Source organism: Eucalyptus grandis, chromosome 4, assembly GCF_016545825.1.
Source record: "Eucalyptus grandis isolate ANBG69807.140 chromosome 4, ASM1654582v1, whole genome shotgun sequence".
In the NCBI taxonomy this organism is placed as follows: domain Eukaryota; kingdom Viridiplantae; phylum Streptophyta; class Magnoliopsida; order Myrtales; family Myrtaceae; genus Eucalyptus; species Eucalyptus grandis.
In genome coordinates, this window is record NC_052615.1 from 29,440,732 (window position 1) to 29,454,604 (window position 13,873).

The following is a 13,873-nucleotide window of genomic DNA, read 5'->3' on the forward strand; positions in this document are numbered from 1 at the left end:
GTGGGAAATTGAGGTCAGCAGCTGGACGTAAGACTAGGAAAAAATTTGGAAATGTGGAGTGGTCCTTCCTCAAACTGTACGTTTTACCTTGCTAATTGAAATAAATTTTGACGTGTCAGGCAGTCGTGACTGTGTTGCTTTGATGTCTCCCCTCGTCGGCCAACTGTGGAGAGGTTCGAAGAACCATTCATGCACGTTGCAAAGTCGCGGTCCAATGCATTCGATAATGACTTGCAAGTTACTTTCAATATGACATCCGCGTGTGAATTAAGCACGCGACAAGTTTGCACTCAACAAGTTCAATTTATATACTGGGGACCCGCGTAGGTTTTGCTCGAGCCTTGATCATGGGATTTATAGATTGTAAGAGTATCTTACGAATCCGAAATGGATCCATATAAGATGGAGTTTCACGTGATAGGGAAAAAAAAAAGCATAGTGAATTCGAGAAATGAACATTGATTAGAATATGCTTGAATCGATTGACGAGTCCGTTCGAAATATGTAATATATCAAATAGTTATTTCAGTGGTCGAATCATTTTGCTAGTGGGAATGATCGATTAATCATTAAGATACTATATAAAGTAGCAATAGGGTGAATGATTCATGCACCGCTTATTAAGAAATACGAATTACCTTGATTGGCTTCGATGTGTGCAATTAAGCACCCAGTTAAATTATATGAGATGTACTAAATTCCAGTACTATGCTTTTCGTTATCTGAATATAAAATTGATGGTCTTTCGTTTAGGTCTTTTCCAGCTTTATCCTTAAATAAATTATACTACTTACATGACATGTGTTAAAAAAATAAAAGTCCACTTTTGTACAGCATTTCTCCTTTAAACTGGAACGAGTGTAGCACGTGCTAAGGTCTTGCTTATCTTTACCACATGTAGGGTGTAGCTTGGCATTTTTCTTACGAAGAGATTGCAACCATTTTTAATTTATCAAAATTCAATTATTCACATGCGTAGAAGCATATTGAAAAAAAGGGAAAATAAAAAGGTACCTCTTTATTATTCAATGACCACAATTTTGTCTTTAGAAATCACTATACACATTCACATCAATTAATTTTTATGTCCCTATTTACAACAAGACTATCGGTCATTTCAATGTGGTGGTTTTATTTAGAGGTATGTCAAATGGCGGTAAATGACAGGTCATTGGCTAAAAATAAGGTATGTTTTTACTATTTTCTTTAAAAAGAATTTTGCTTTTGCTTTTGCAAGGCATATTTTCAACACAATAAGATGAAGCAAATACTATATTCGAACATATACTAGTATGAGGCGAAATTAAGCAAAATTTGCTATTTGAAAAATTATTTTATAAATTATCGTACATACAAAAAATAAGTAAATTTCATTATTAATGCCAGGATTCTTTTCACGCATGGATTAATCAATATAAATAGTAGTGAAATGGAGCTTATTTGATTTTGGGATATTCAACTTAACTCAAAACCGTGAAATTTCAGTCTATCCAATTATAGATATTCATATCGGATTATACTTGACGTAGAATTATGTATTTTCATTTTATATGACATTGTAGGTTGTGCTAAATAAAATCTATAAAATTTCTTTGTGGGAGGTTGTAATTTTAAAAAGTTTTTGTCAACCAATTTTTGAATACCTATTAAACATACATTATAAAAAATATTTTAATTTTCACAATAGTAATTACATAAAAGAAAAAAACCCAAATAGTCTCTAAATTTTGACTCAATGTGCAATAAAATCATTGAATTTCTAATTTATTCAATGTAATTCCTAAACTTTAGTTTGGTATATAATATAGTCTCTAAATTTTTAAATTTGTTCAATGTGACCCTTGGACTTTTGATACATATTCAAGTTACCTCTAAATTATATAAAAATATTCAGTGTGGTCCATAGATTAATTTAAGTTTAGGTAGAACTTGAATATTTGTGTATAGTTCCATACTTAAATTGAACTTGCACAAAAAGTTTAAGAATCATATCGAATAAATTAAAAATTCAAAGGCGAAATTACAAATTAATTTAAAGTTTAAGGATCATATTGAGTAAACTTAAAATTTAGGGACCGCATTGTACATTGAGCAAAAATTCATGGATCACTTATGTTCATGCTCATTAATAAATTTTATACCAAAATTTTAAAAATCATATCAAACAAATTAAAAGTTCAAGGATGGCATTTTATATTAGGCTACATTGAAAAAATTTTAAATTTATGAATTATATTGTATATTGATTCGAAATTCATGGATTATTTACGTCATTTTTTCAATTGGAAGATGTTCATTAATATTAAAAAAAAATTAATACGGAAAAAATAGGAAGAATAACCAAAAGCACGAAAGAAAATGTATAATAGGTGGCAAATGCAACACGTCGGTCGAATCACATGATTCAGGATCCATGTGCTGGGCTTCCTCCAAGCAAAGCGCCGATCTTTGCCAGAGATTATTGGGGGGAGGGGATCTGGAATTCTCGGTTCGTTACGAACAAGATCAAACGTTGGACGGATTCAGAGCTGCCCCCTGTTCTGAGAATCGCATGAACGCCTGCCCCGCATGCATTTAGCCACACGACCCGCGTGCAGATCTCTTCGCCCGCCGCTTCCCCGCGCAGAGACATAAGCAATGGTATGTACGGCCTCCGTCTTTTCTCGAGTTCTTGCACGACGTTGATCGGCAAACAAACGAGACCCGATTGAGGCAATCGATGCCTCCCCGTGTCTCGGTCTTGTTTTGGGTAATGCGTTCGTGTTTCTCATTGAGATGGGTCGTCGTTTGTGGGATCTCTTGATGCGAGTTGGGTTCGAGTTGTTTCGCAAGAATTGAATTCGTGGGCAAGTATTGAAACGTTGATGGGCAAACAAATTTGGGTAATGCGTTCGTGGTTGTCATTGAGATGGGTCGTCGTTTGTGGGATCTCTTAATGTGAGTTGGGTTCGAGTCGATTCGCAAGAATTGAATTCGTGGGCAAGTATTGAAACGTTACGCCTTACCCGATACGACATTGTTTTTGTTGCATCTGGTTCAGACGGTGGGAGAGAGAGGGTTTTTGGTGACAGATCGTGTGCCTGAATTTGATTCGATGTCTGCTTCGAAAGGTTCAGGTTCAAGGCGCTATTGATGCTTTGCACCCATTTGCGCTGCAGAACACTTGTGTAGGAGGCTTATCAACCTGATTCGCCGATTAAGCAGATAGTAATGATACTGCTTTAGTTTAGGCAAATGGGTTTTGACTAAAAAAGGTTGGAAGCCCGTTGCCTGTGCTGTGAAAGTTGGTACTTTGAAAGGGTTAGTACTCAACATTGCTCAACTGAGTCTTGTCTCTGTTTCGGCAGGCTGGGAGTAGACTTCAAGGCAAAGAAGTTATCTTTCTAGCATATCAGAGTCTTGGCACGGCCTTTGCTGCCTTGAGCATCTCGCCCATTTATGTGTATAAAGTTACGTTTTCGGGCAAATTAAGGGACTATCAAACTGAAGATGTGGTGTTTGGTGTGTGTTCGTTGATTTTTTGGACGTTGACCTTAGTTACATTGCTCAAGTATGCGATCATCATGTTGACTGCAGATGATAATGGTGAAGGTATGGAGTTGAAAAGCTTTTGAAAGATACTCATGAGCCTAGGCTTTGTGCTTATGCTTTGTGATTGTGTCACGTGCAGGAGGAACTTTTGCATTATATTCTCTACTATGCAGACATGGGAAATTCGGTTTGCTTCCTAATTATCAAACAGCAGATGAGGAGATTTCTACATATGGCAATGCGAAGATCTCACTCAGGAGTACACCTTCTTCTAGGTTCAGAGGATCTATCGATCGGCTTAAAAGAAGAAAGACTCTTTTACTTCTCTTGGTCTTATTTGGTGCTTCCCTTGGGATGACTTTTGGTGCTCTTGCACCTGCAATTTCAGGTATTATAGTATCCATCATCCTTGCTGTGAAAAATAGGATAGGAACTTGCAATGGATGAGAAGGATGCAATTTTATCAGATTAATTCTGCCCATGCTCTCTTCAGGAACTCATTCTTTGATTTGATTTTATTTTTCTGTCCAGTGTTATCGTCAATTGAAGGTGTGCAAGCACAAGTAACTTCCTTGCATAAAGGTAAGTACACTTTTAGTCGCATCATCAGTGCATGGAGCTTAGATCTTACGTAGGTTGAAGATATAAAAGTATGGTAAAATCTACACATCTTCTGGGATAAGACGGACTGAACTTTGTCATTTACCCACGAAAAGAGATGACAGTTTCTTACTGCACTGAGACTTTGAGTACACATGTGACATATCCCATAAAGGCTGGGTCTTCTATGTGTTTAAGCTCAAAAAGTGTTCTAATGTTATTTTGTTCAATACAAATGTGAAAACATCTTGAAGGAAAGAAGAGATTGAACAGACGTAAGATTGATACGTGAGTTGTAGGCATTGCCAGGATCATTTGATTATCCTTTTAAAGTAAATATTTGCTTATTCAAATATCTCCCGTCAAATCTTTAACTCTTTAAAATTCACAGGTTCTGTGATTGCTATTGCTAGTGTTGTATTAATTGGCCTCTTCGTTTTGCAACACCGTGGAACATACAGGGCGGCCTTTGTATTTGCTCCAATAATGATTCTTTGGTCACTATCCATTGCTGCCCTTGGCATCTACAACATCATAGTCTGGAATCCTAATGTCTATAAGGCTCTTTCCCCTTATTTTATTATTGAGTTCTTCAGGCACACAGGACCAGATGGTTGGATATCTCTTGGGGGAGTACTTCTATGTATTACAGGCAAGTATTTTGTCTGGATTAGTGCAAGTCCTACTCAACAAGCTTTCTCTCATCATCAATTTATGGAGGTAATTCCTGTCAAATACAGGAACAGAGGTCATGTTTGAAGATCTGGGTTACTTCTCAGCTGCATCAGTACGGGTATGTATTGCTGTTAGTGCCTAAAGTTATTAAAGACCATTTTGGTTTGGTTTATGCTGTTGAAGCTGTGATCTGAAGAAATCAACCTGGGGCTGCTTTGTTTTGTTATTTCACCTTTAAGACTTATATGAGAGACACGTTTAATCAATGACAATATCCGATGCACTCACCTTAGGCACAATATTTGTTGTCCAACATCAACTTTCCTTGAATTGCTATCCATGATATATTCTTCTAGCTTATTCATATTGTTGCCATTCAGTCCATTCTGTTGGGGACTATTTCCGCCTCACTAGTCCATTGCACTGATGGATGGAAATTCTGATGAAGTTGCTCTCTGCAGATTGCTTTCTTTTGTGTCACTTACCCTTGCCTGGTGCTCCAGTACCTGGGTCAGGCTGCATTTCTGTCAAAGAACTTTACAGCTTTTCCTATGAGCTTTTATGCATCTATTCCAGGTAGATTTTCTGTTCCGACATGGATGTTGATGTGGATTGTTGTGCATAGCAGTCCTTCAGTCTCAAATGAAATAGTCGTTCGATTGCATAAGTTTAGGGCATTTCCATGCACAAGATTATGTTAAAGGGCATTTAACGAAGCTGACTATTATCTAGACAATTATGGGAATGCATGAAATTAAGCTGACAATATGAATTCTATTTTCTTTGGCGAGAACATGGATTCTTTAGTTGAAACTGCTGATTCATCAGTGATATCTTTTGCTGCTAAAAAATTCTCATTTCAGATGAACAAAACTGTAGGATCTGTGAAGGTTTTTGATTTCTTTCTCTTTTTTAAATGGATTAAGTGATGATACGATGCAAGTAATATTCAGCTGTGGCATGTGTTTACTCTGCTAAATGTGGAGCTAGAGATCATGTACTGAACTGTTGCTCCTCTATTGATTTATATTATAAGGAATATTATAATCTTTAGACATTTAGTTGCAGTCCCCAATGGACAAGATGAAGTGATACACTTTTAAGAAGTTTAATTTCTCCGAATATATTATCATGAATCAAAATTAAACGATGAACTAGCTAATTTTGAGCTGCATAATTATTTGAGTGGTATGAGCAACTTGCCGTTGGAACTCTCTTCTTCAAGCTAATCTCAATGAAATTTGATAAGTAGCTCCTAGAACCAATAAATTAATCTTATCACAACACCTTGTAGGAGTTCCAGAACCATCATTTTTAATACTAGAGCATAAATTTTTATTTTTGGTCTCTAATGAATGCTTTTTTCAAATTTTGTTAGATCCCTTATTCTGGCCATTTTTTGCCATGGCTGTTTTGGCTGCAATTGTTGCCAGTGAGACTGCGATATCTGCTGCATGCTCATTCGTTAATCAAAGCCATGCATTGGGTTGTTTCCCTCGCGTCAAGATCCTACACACATCAAGGTGGATCAAAGGACGGATATATGTTCCAGAGTTGAACTGGGTTCTAATGATACTCTGTTTGGCTGTGGCAATTGGTTTCAGAGACACAAACCACATCGCATATGCTTTCGGTACGTCAACCAGGATAACAATCTAGAGCATGCCTTCTTTGTGGAAGTATTTTTGTCTGTTTAACATTATTCTGGTTGGTTTCATCTAGTTGAAGGGTATCTAGAAAGCCTTCTATGCATTAAACCATTTGAGACGTTCCATGTCCAAGTTGATTTCCTCTAGATATGGTCCTTGGAGCAGTTGAATTGTAGAAATAAGATTCATTTACTCATCTCAAGCAAGAACAAAGTGACCTCACACAGTTTGCAGTTAAAACACTGTCCTCTTACACATGAAATGGTTACTTGTTCATAAATCGAGACAGATGAACTTGTGTGGCCATGGTGGTGATGTCTGCCCAATGTGCTGACATTCCACATGGGGTCCTGAACTCTAAGGTTCCATCAGTAATCTGGTTTATTAGCCATTCATAGTGGTATTATGTAGCCTACAGCCTTTTTTTTTTTTTTTTTTTAAGTTGTCTTGGAGAGAAATAGGATGTTCTTCATTTTTGTGCAGTAATTGGTAGTTTCCTTTTGGTTACCATCTTGATTTGAATGAGAAAAGAAATTAGCTACAAATGGAAGTTTTATGTTTTTGTCTTGATTTCAGCATTTGCGTGGATTCTGAAGGCGTTTGTGACCACTTGGCTCATGTCCCTTGCAATTCACTATGTGTGGCATAAGAATCTTGCATTCACCATCTCTTTCTTCTTGTTATTCGGATCGATCGAGACCATTTACTTCTCGTCTGCCTGTGTGAAAATCCCAAAAGGGGCATGGGTTCCTCTTTTTCTCTCTTCTCTCTTCATGTTCGTGATGTACATATGGCATTATGCTACGAGGAAGAAGTATAAGATCGACTTGCAGAACAAAGTGCCAATGAAGTGGATTCTCACTTTGGGCCCCACTCTCGGTGTTCTCAGGGTTCCCGGGATCGGTCTCTTCTACACTGAACTGGCTACTGGTATCCCGGCAACTTTTGCAAATTTCCTATCCAACTTACCTGCATTTTACCAGGTGGCCGTTTTCGTCTGTGTGAAAACCATTCCTGTCCCTCATGTTCCCCACAAAGAACGCTACCTGATCGGCCGGATTGGCCCCAAGTCATACAGACTGTATCGCTGCGTTGTTCGGAATGGCTACAAGGATGTTCACAGGAAGGACGACGACCTGGAAAATGACCTCATCATGAGCATAGCGGAGTTCATTCAGCTTGAAGCAGAAGGTTGCGGGACCCTCGATGGCTCTATGGACGGCTGGATGGCCGTTGTGCGAACATCGGAGAAGTTCGGGACAAGATTGGCAGTCTCAGAATCAGATGACCCCATCATAAGCCACAGCTCGAGCTTTTCAGATTCGATGGGCTGCAGCTGCAGCAAGTCTGCCGCCTTGCTGAAGCTGCAATCCATTTACGTCAAGGAATCGTCCCACCTGACCCTGCATCGGGGCCGCATATACCGTTTCCAGCTGCTCGAGACAAAGTTCAAGAACCCGCAGGTCAAGGAAGAACTCTTGCATCTCGTGGAAGCTCAGCAGGCTGGGGTGACTTACGTGATGGGTCACTCCCAAGTGAGAGCTAGATCGAACTCGTCCTTCTTGAAGAAGTTTGCGATCAACGGGGTGTACTCTTTCTTGAGCGAGAACTGTCGAAGCCCGTCCGTGGCTTTGAACATACCTCAAGTGTGCTTGATTGAGGTGGGCATGAAGTACCATGTTGTCTAGTCTCTCGATATTTTTCTCTGGGGATTTGATTTACGTTCTTTGCTCCTTTTTTGCTGCCACTTTTCCTGGAGGTTATCTTGCATTTAAATTCTTTAGAACGCAACAATAAAATTCCTTTTTGATCTGGCCCTCTTTAGCTCCTATGCTTTTGTATCTGTACATTCTCGACTATGCATATTTGAGTTTTTCCTGCTCGACTCGAGTTCGATTGATCTGAACTCAAAAGGGAAGGCCGTTGAATCTCATGTTATGAACGTGTCACGGGGTTCCAAGGATGGAACGGGTTTGACTCATCCGGTCATACTGAACGAGCCTTTTGAGCTCAGATATCATCAACCTCGAGCGGGACTCCTTTATCTTCCCGGACTCGGGTCGAAGGAAGATGATATGAATCAAGCCGGAGCGGCTTTACTCGGCCGCATCGAGGCGGGGCATCGGACAGAAGTCCGTGATCCGGTGCTGTGCGCCTGTCTTCGTCGCATGCGTGCAAAGTCTCGAGTGCGTGCTGGGACAGTCTCTCTTGCTGAAATCCGTGCATGTTTTGCGCATGCTGTAGTGCATCACAAGCAGGCCCTTTGCCGAGTTCAGACTTGCCCAAAGATCACGTAGTCAAACTCCCTTCATATTTCCACAATTGTTATCTTCCCATTTTGAAACATTCAAACATCTGATGGACAAAGGATCGATAACGTGAAATGGAAGCGCTGGACGTAGACCAATCACCAATGTACGTCTCACCAAGCTCGCGAAAAGTCAGTAAAAATTAGGGAAATCAACCAAGTAAAGATGACTGAGCTAGTTCTCTTAAATTCAACGCACAAATCGACCAATGGGTTTGTACAAATATACAATATCTAAAAATCTAACGTCATACATACAAAATTATAACTTTGCCCGTGCTCTATCTGAATTTTGTATGTGATTTTAGATCGATTGACATTTTTTTTTTTTTTTAACACTACTACAAAAAAAAAAAGAAAAAAAAAAAAGAGGGCTTTCGACAATAAATTTAGGCTTTCTACGGCAAATCTTACTCTTTATTCAAACCGCATGAAGTACCCATATGCCTTTACTAAACTCGTTATGATCTCTCTTTCCTCATATATCAACTTAATTAGATTGTCATAAATATTAATTACAGAATGTTAAGAACATTGGAACCTTGGAGACGAAATATCCGGACAAAGCAAGGTATGAATTTCAGCATCCGAAAAAAAGAGAAATACTTCTTTCTGTTTCCAGCTCACCCTTCGATTGGAAAGCAAAATTGGTGAATCGATTGTGTAATGGCCAAGAAAAGGAGAAAGGGAAAGAGAGAGAGAGAGAGCCCCAATCCCATGTTTGACGGAGGGGGGGTTAAAAACTTTGACTTGGCTTGACATGCATGCAGGGTTGCTGACTCAGCTCCACGTCCCCGTCCGCAGTCGGTAGGTTGGTAAGGTACCCGTACAAATAACCAATAAATGTTACTAATTATTATTATTATTAATAATAAAAAAAATACGTGTCTGAACTCTTGTTAAGACATAAAATCAATTAATTTAAAAAAGAAACAATTCCGAAAAAGCAGCATTGGTATTAATCCCCCTGTCCGATTTTCACTGCGTTGACCTCCCCTCTTTTTCTCCTCCTCTGCCTCTCCTTTCCTCTTCATCTTCATCGCCATCGTCGTCGTCGTCATCCGATGCGTGATTCGCTCGTTCCCTCTCGTCGTCGTCGTCGTCGTCGTCGTCAAATTCAAATCGAAAATCAACAGTCGTCTCCACTCCCCCCTTCCCTTCTCTCTCCCTGACCTAACCCTAGAATAATCGCAACCGCATTTCAAATCGTCTCCTCCTCCTCCCGTGTCGGATTTCCCCCAACCTCCGTCGTTGGAAGATTAGGTTGCTCTTCGGGGGCCGCCTCAAAATCCGATTTTTCTCCCTCCTCCTCCTTCCTCCTGTTCTTGCTCTTGTTGGGTCGTATTTGGATTGGATTGGATTGGATTGATCGGGTTGCTGGGGGACTAGGGCCGGACAGGGACCGGATCCGATTGGGGCATGAGGTGAAGGGGGAAAGAGGAGTGGGGGGGATTCCGATTCTGCATGGTCATCGTCGCTGCCATCCCATGTTGAGCTCTTGCTGCTCCCACTCCTTATCCCCTCGCCCCCCTCTGGTCCCGCCTCCTCCCGTCGCGCGGTTTAGGGTTCCGACGAGGCCGGCCGCCGCGTCGCTCGCGCTCTCCCGGGGCTCCGGGTCCTCGGGTTCCAGCTGCAATCGCGCCAGATACGTAAGGGTTTAATCCGTCTCGCGCTCGATTCAGTTCGGCTGCATTTAGGGATAGGGTGATCGTTGTGATTGATCTTTTTTGCGTATTTTGGCTAATCGATTCGATTCGATTGTGTATTTCTTTGATCAAGTTACCTTTTTGTGGCGGCTTTTTAGATCAAGAGAAAGGTTTTTCTTTTTGATCTTTTGTTTGCTGTGAGCAATTTCTTTCTTCTAATTGTGATAACCGGTCTCTAGTTTATGATGGTTGTTGGGCCTCTGCTTGATGTCTTGGTGCTCTGATGATCATGCAGAATTGGAAGATTTCTTGCTTCAGGGACCAGAGTTTCCCTCCCGATAGTCAACGATTCAAATTCGTTGAAAATGCTCCGCCGGAAGAACACGCGGAGCCTGAATTGAATACTGAAATCGCCGTTCAGAAGGACTGGAAAGCAAAATTTAGAGAGGTACGTTTTTTCTGCTTTCCATTCTTCAATTCGAGTCATTATTAGGAGGCTAATTGAGTAGACATCTACTGCTTTAGAGAGTTTGAGAGGGCTGAACTTTTCTACGTGTAGGAATATATGTAGGAACAAGGGTTGGGTGTAGTGATGGTCTTTTCTTCAGAGGCTTTGGGCTTGAATTCTGATTCTGTTCTTCCCCTTTCACACACTTTACCTAGCTCAAAATACCAAAGCCTGCTTTCCTCTGCCATGGAATTCTGTGCGTGCTTTTTTTTTTTGGGTTGAGGCTTTGAGCAATGTGTTAAAGTTACTGACTTTATATCCCTTGTTGGAAAGCTAGTTCTGTTTTATCCTCTTAACTGTGCTTTGAACATCAGTATACTAGATCACAAGGCATTTTTTAGAGTCAATGGAGAGAAATGACACAGAGCAATGTGAAGCAAATCAAAAAGTTAGGAAAGAGGGTGTAGTTGCTGATATACAACACAGACATCTAGAGAGCCTGAGCAGTTGTGGGAGAGACTTCCGCTGAAAATGACCTGAGTTGTCGTTTCTGGTCGCTTTAGTGTGTGAAGTAAGTTCTATGAAAGCTCTGTAATGGGAGCACATTGTTAGGTTGAGCCATCAAGATATCCAAGTACTTGAGGGGGTTGAGCGTGTTTTATTATCCTTAACTTGAAAGAATTCCGGGTGACCTTGGATGCTGTTGAAAGTGTCAATACCCAGTGTTTGCCTGCAATTTGTTGAAAAAGTCTTGTTTTGATATTTGTATATGCTTTGAACATCCTAAGTATATTATGCATCTCTTGCATTGTTAATATGGAGAAGCAAGTCAACCACTGATTGCATATTAATGGACGGAAACCACGTAGTGATATAACATATTCATAAGATACTTTCTCCTTGAATGAGATGAAGGTCATAAATCATAGTCGCCTGTCGCTTATGAATTCTAGAGTACGAATGTGAGAGTAGATGCAAATAAAAGCACTCATGATATGGAAATTCAATCCAATTGCATTTTGGAATTGCATAAGTGAGGGTGAGAGAGGAGCTTTCCATTTTTTTTGTTGCTTTTACCAGCACAAAGAAGCCAATCTTTGGTCTTGGGTGTAGTTACATTCCCTTGGTTTAAATTGCAAAGTACAGGCAGGACTTATGAGAGGGTGAAAGAGGAGGAGATCACAGGTTGAAGATTCATGTCATCATTCCCAAACTGAAGATTTTAGGCTTTGTTCTCCTGCAAAACTTAATTAAGAGATGCTTAGCTGTATGTTAGAGCAACATAATGCAAGAAATGAAAAGTTTTAGGGCATGCTAGTTTTAAGTAGGAGTTTCATGTTCTGACACATCACAATTTGAACGCCCTCAGGTTTCTCAAACTTCTACATGCTTCTAAGAAATGTTTTGGTTATAATGTAGGCTGTAAATGCATTATTCAGAGCTATTGGAAGGCCTTGGACTGTGCCCTGGACAGCAGAGACAGTGTTAAAGGTACTTCCTTTTAGTTGCTATAAATCTCCATGGGCACGAGAAGTTCTTGGTCAATACTTTGAAGTGATCAGAAGTTATGGTTAATTGTAGGTCTGAAGAATTCTTCAATTCGTGATGCAGGTTATGGTTCTTTGGGTTACCTCATTTTGGTTTATAGGGACATGGCTGGTTCCATTCACGGTGCATATAGCAGGATTCAACAAGGAAACTTTGACTTTCAGAGGGCAGGCACTCTATAGCCTCTTGACAGATGTGACTGAAGGCGTTGCTGGAATTTTGATCCTACACCGCTGTCTCTCACGGTTTTATCCCCTTCCATCTGATTGGTTTAGTTTCAGTCTAAAAGGTAAGTGGCATTTCGACGTCGCACTCGGGTGCCTCTTGTTCCCTCTGGTCAATCGCCTTTCGCAAATCAACCTTGATCTATTGCCGATTCTCCCCTCCACACCTGTAACGCTATCAAGTGTCGAACAGTCAATATTGGCACGGGATCCGATCGCGATGGCACTTTACGCACTTGTAGTAACAGTTTGTGCTCCTGTATGGGAAGAAATAGTGTTCCGGGGTTTCCTTCTTCCTTCACTTACAAAATACATGCCTGTGTGGTGTGCAATACTGTTGAGCTCAGTCGCCTTTGCTTTAGCACATTTTAATGGACAGAGGATGCTTCCGCTCATCTTTCTCGGGGTGGTGATGGGTCTTCTCTTTACACGGTCAAGGAACTTATTACCATCCATGCTATTGCATAGCCTCTGGAATGCTTTTGTTTTCTTAAGTTTAATGAGATAGCTTGTAGCTTTGCATGTAAATTAGTGATCGATCAGTAAATTTTTCATCCAAACGTTAATTTTGTCCAGGGTTGATGTGCAGTTTCACCTTGGTTTGCAACATAATAGTAGCGTCTTCCCGAATTATCTAGGAAGACTCATCTTTAGATTAACAATCAGTTTATTTACGTTTCTTGTAACGGTGGAATACCTGTTGCTTTTGTGAATGACAAGATCTTAAAGCGAATTGATGATGTCTGGAATCCGAGGGACAGATACGGAACGCATATTAAAGTAACGCTGTCTTGTATGTACGAGGAAGGACGAAAACGAGAGCAAAGTATAAAGTTTTTTGGGTTGGCTGAGGCTCCTGCTATGAGGGATCGGCTATTGTCTTTGTTTTTTCTTCTTCTTTTTTTCCTTTTTGAGTCGGAAATCCGCTACTGTCTTGCGTGATCAATCTGGTCTGATGTTTGGACCCGAAGCATGCGATGTGAACTCGGAATGGGGTGTCTTGTCCCTTGATCAATCGGCACCTAGTTATGTGTCATGAATTCCTTCTGTTTTCTTTCAAGATAGTTGCACCGCTGATGCGATGATTGATTTGGGTAGAAGAAAATTAGTGCCTTATGACACCACAGGTCGACTATATCGACGTTCCTCTCGCACGATGAAGCTCTTGTCTAGAACCGTTTCCTGGATTAAAAAAATGTCCAGCATGAATCTCGAAGCGAAGTTCGCGATCGTACTCGAGCCGT

At 40.4% G+C, this 13,873-nt stretch overlaps 2 protein-coding genes across 3 annotated transcripts; both read left to right on the plus strand.

Moving 5' to 3' along the window:
* The first annotated feature begins 2,390 nt into the window (after positions 1–2,390).
* Positions 2,391–8,286, plus strand: LOC104441701 (potassium transporter 3). Of its 2 annotated transcripts, XM_039311463.1 has the most exons (10): positions 2,391–2,640; positions 3,159–3,254; positions 3,348–3,591; positions 3,671–3,919; positions 4,063–4,113; positions 4,523–4,783; positions 4,872–4,924; positions 5,268–5,382; positions 6,185–6,439; positions 7,032–8,286. In XM_039311463.1, the coding sequence occupies exons 3-10, from the start codon at positions 3,564–3,566 to the stop codon at positions 8,141–8,143; spliced, it is 2,124 nt and encodes a 707-aa protein (XP_039167397.1). In that variant the 5' UTR covers positions 2,391–2,640; positions 3,159–3,254; positions 3,348–3,563; the 3' UTR covers positions 8,144–8,286. The 2 variants fall into 2 exon arrangements, with proteins under 2 accessions (XP_039167397.1, XP_010053191.1); XM_010054889.3 differs by lacking the exon at positions 3,159–3,254.
* Positions 8,287–9,751: 1,465 nt separating this feature from the next.
* LOC104441702 lies at positions 9,752–13,369 on the plus strand. Its single transcript, XM_010054890.3, has 4 exons — positions 9,752–10,412; positions 10,705–10,857; positions 12,277–12,348; positions 12,469–13,369. The coding sequence occupies exons 1-4, from the start codon at positions 10,251–10,253 to the stop codon at positions 13,135–13,137; spliced, it is 1,056 nt and encodes a 351-aa protein (XP_010053192.1). The 5' UTR covers positions 9,752–10,250; the 3' UTR covers positions 13,138–13,369.
* Positions 13,370–13,873: the final 504 nt, after the last annotated feature.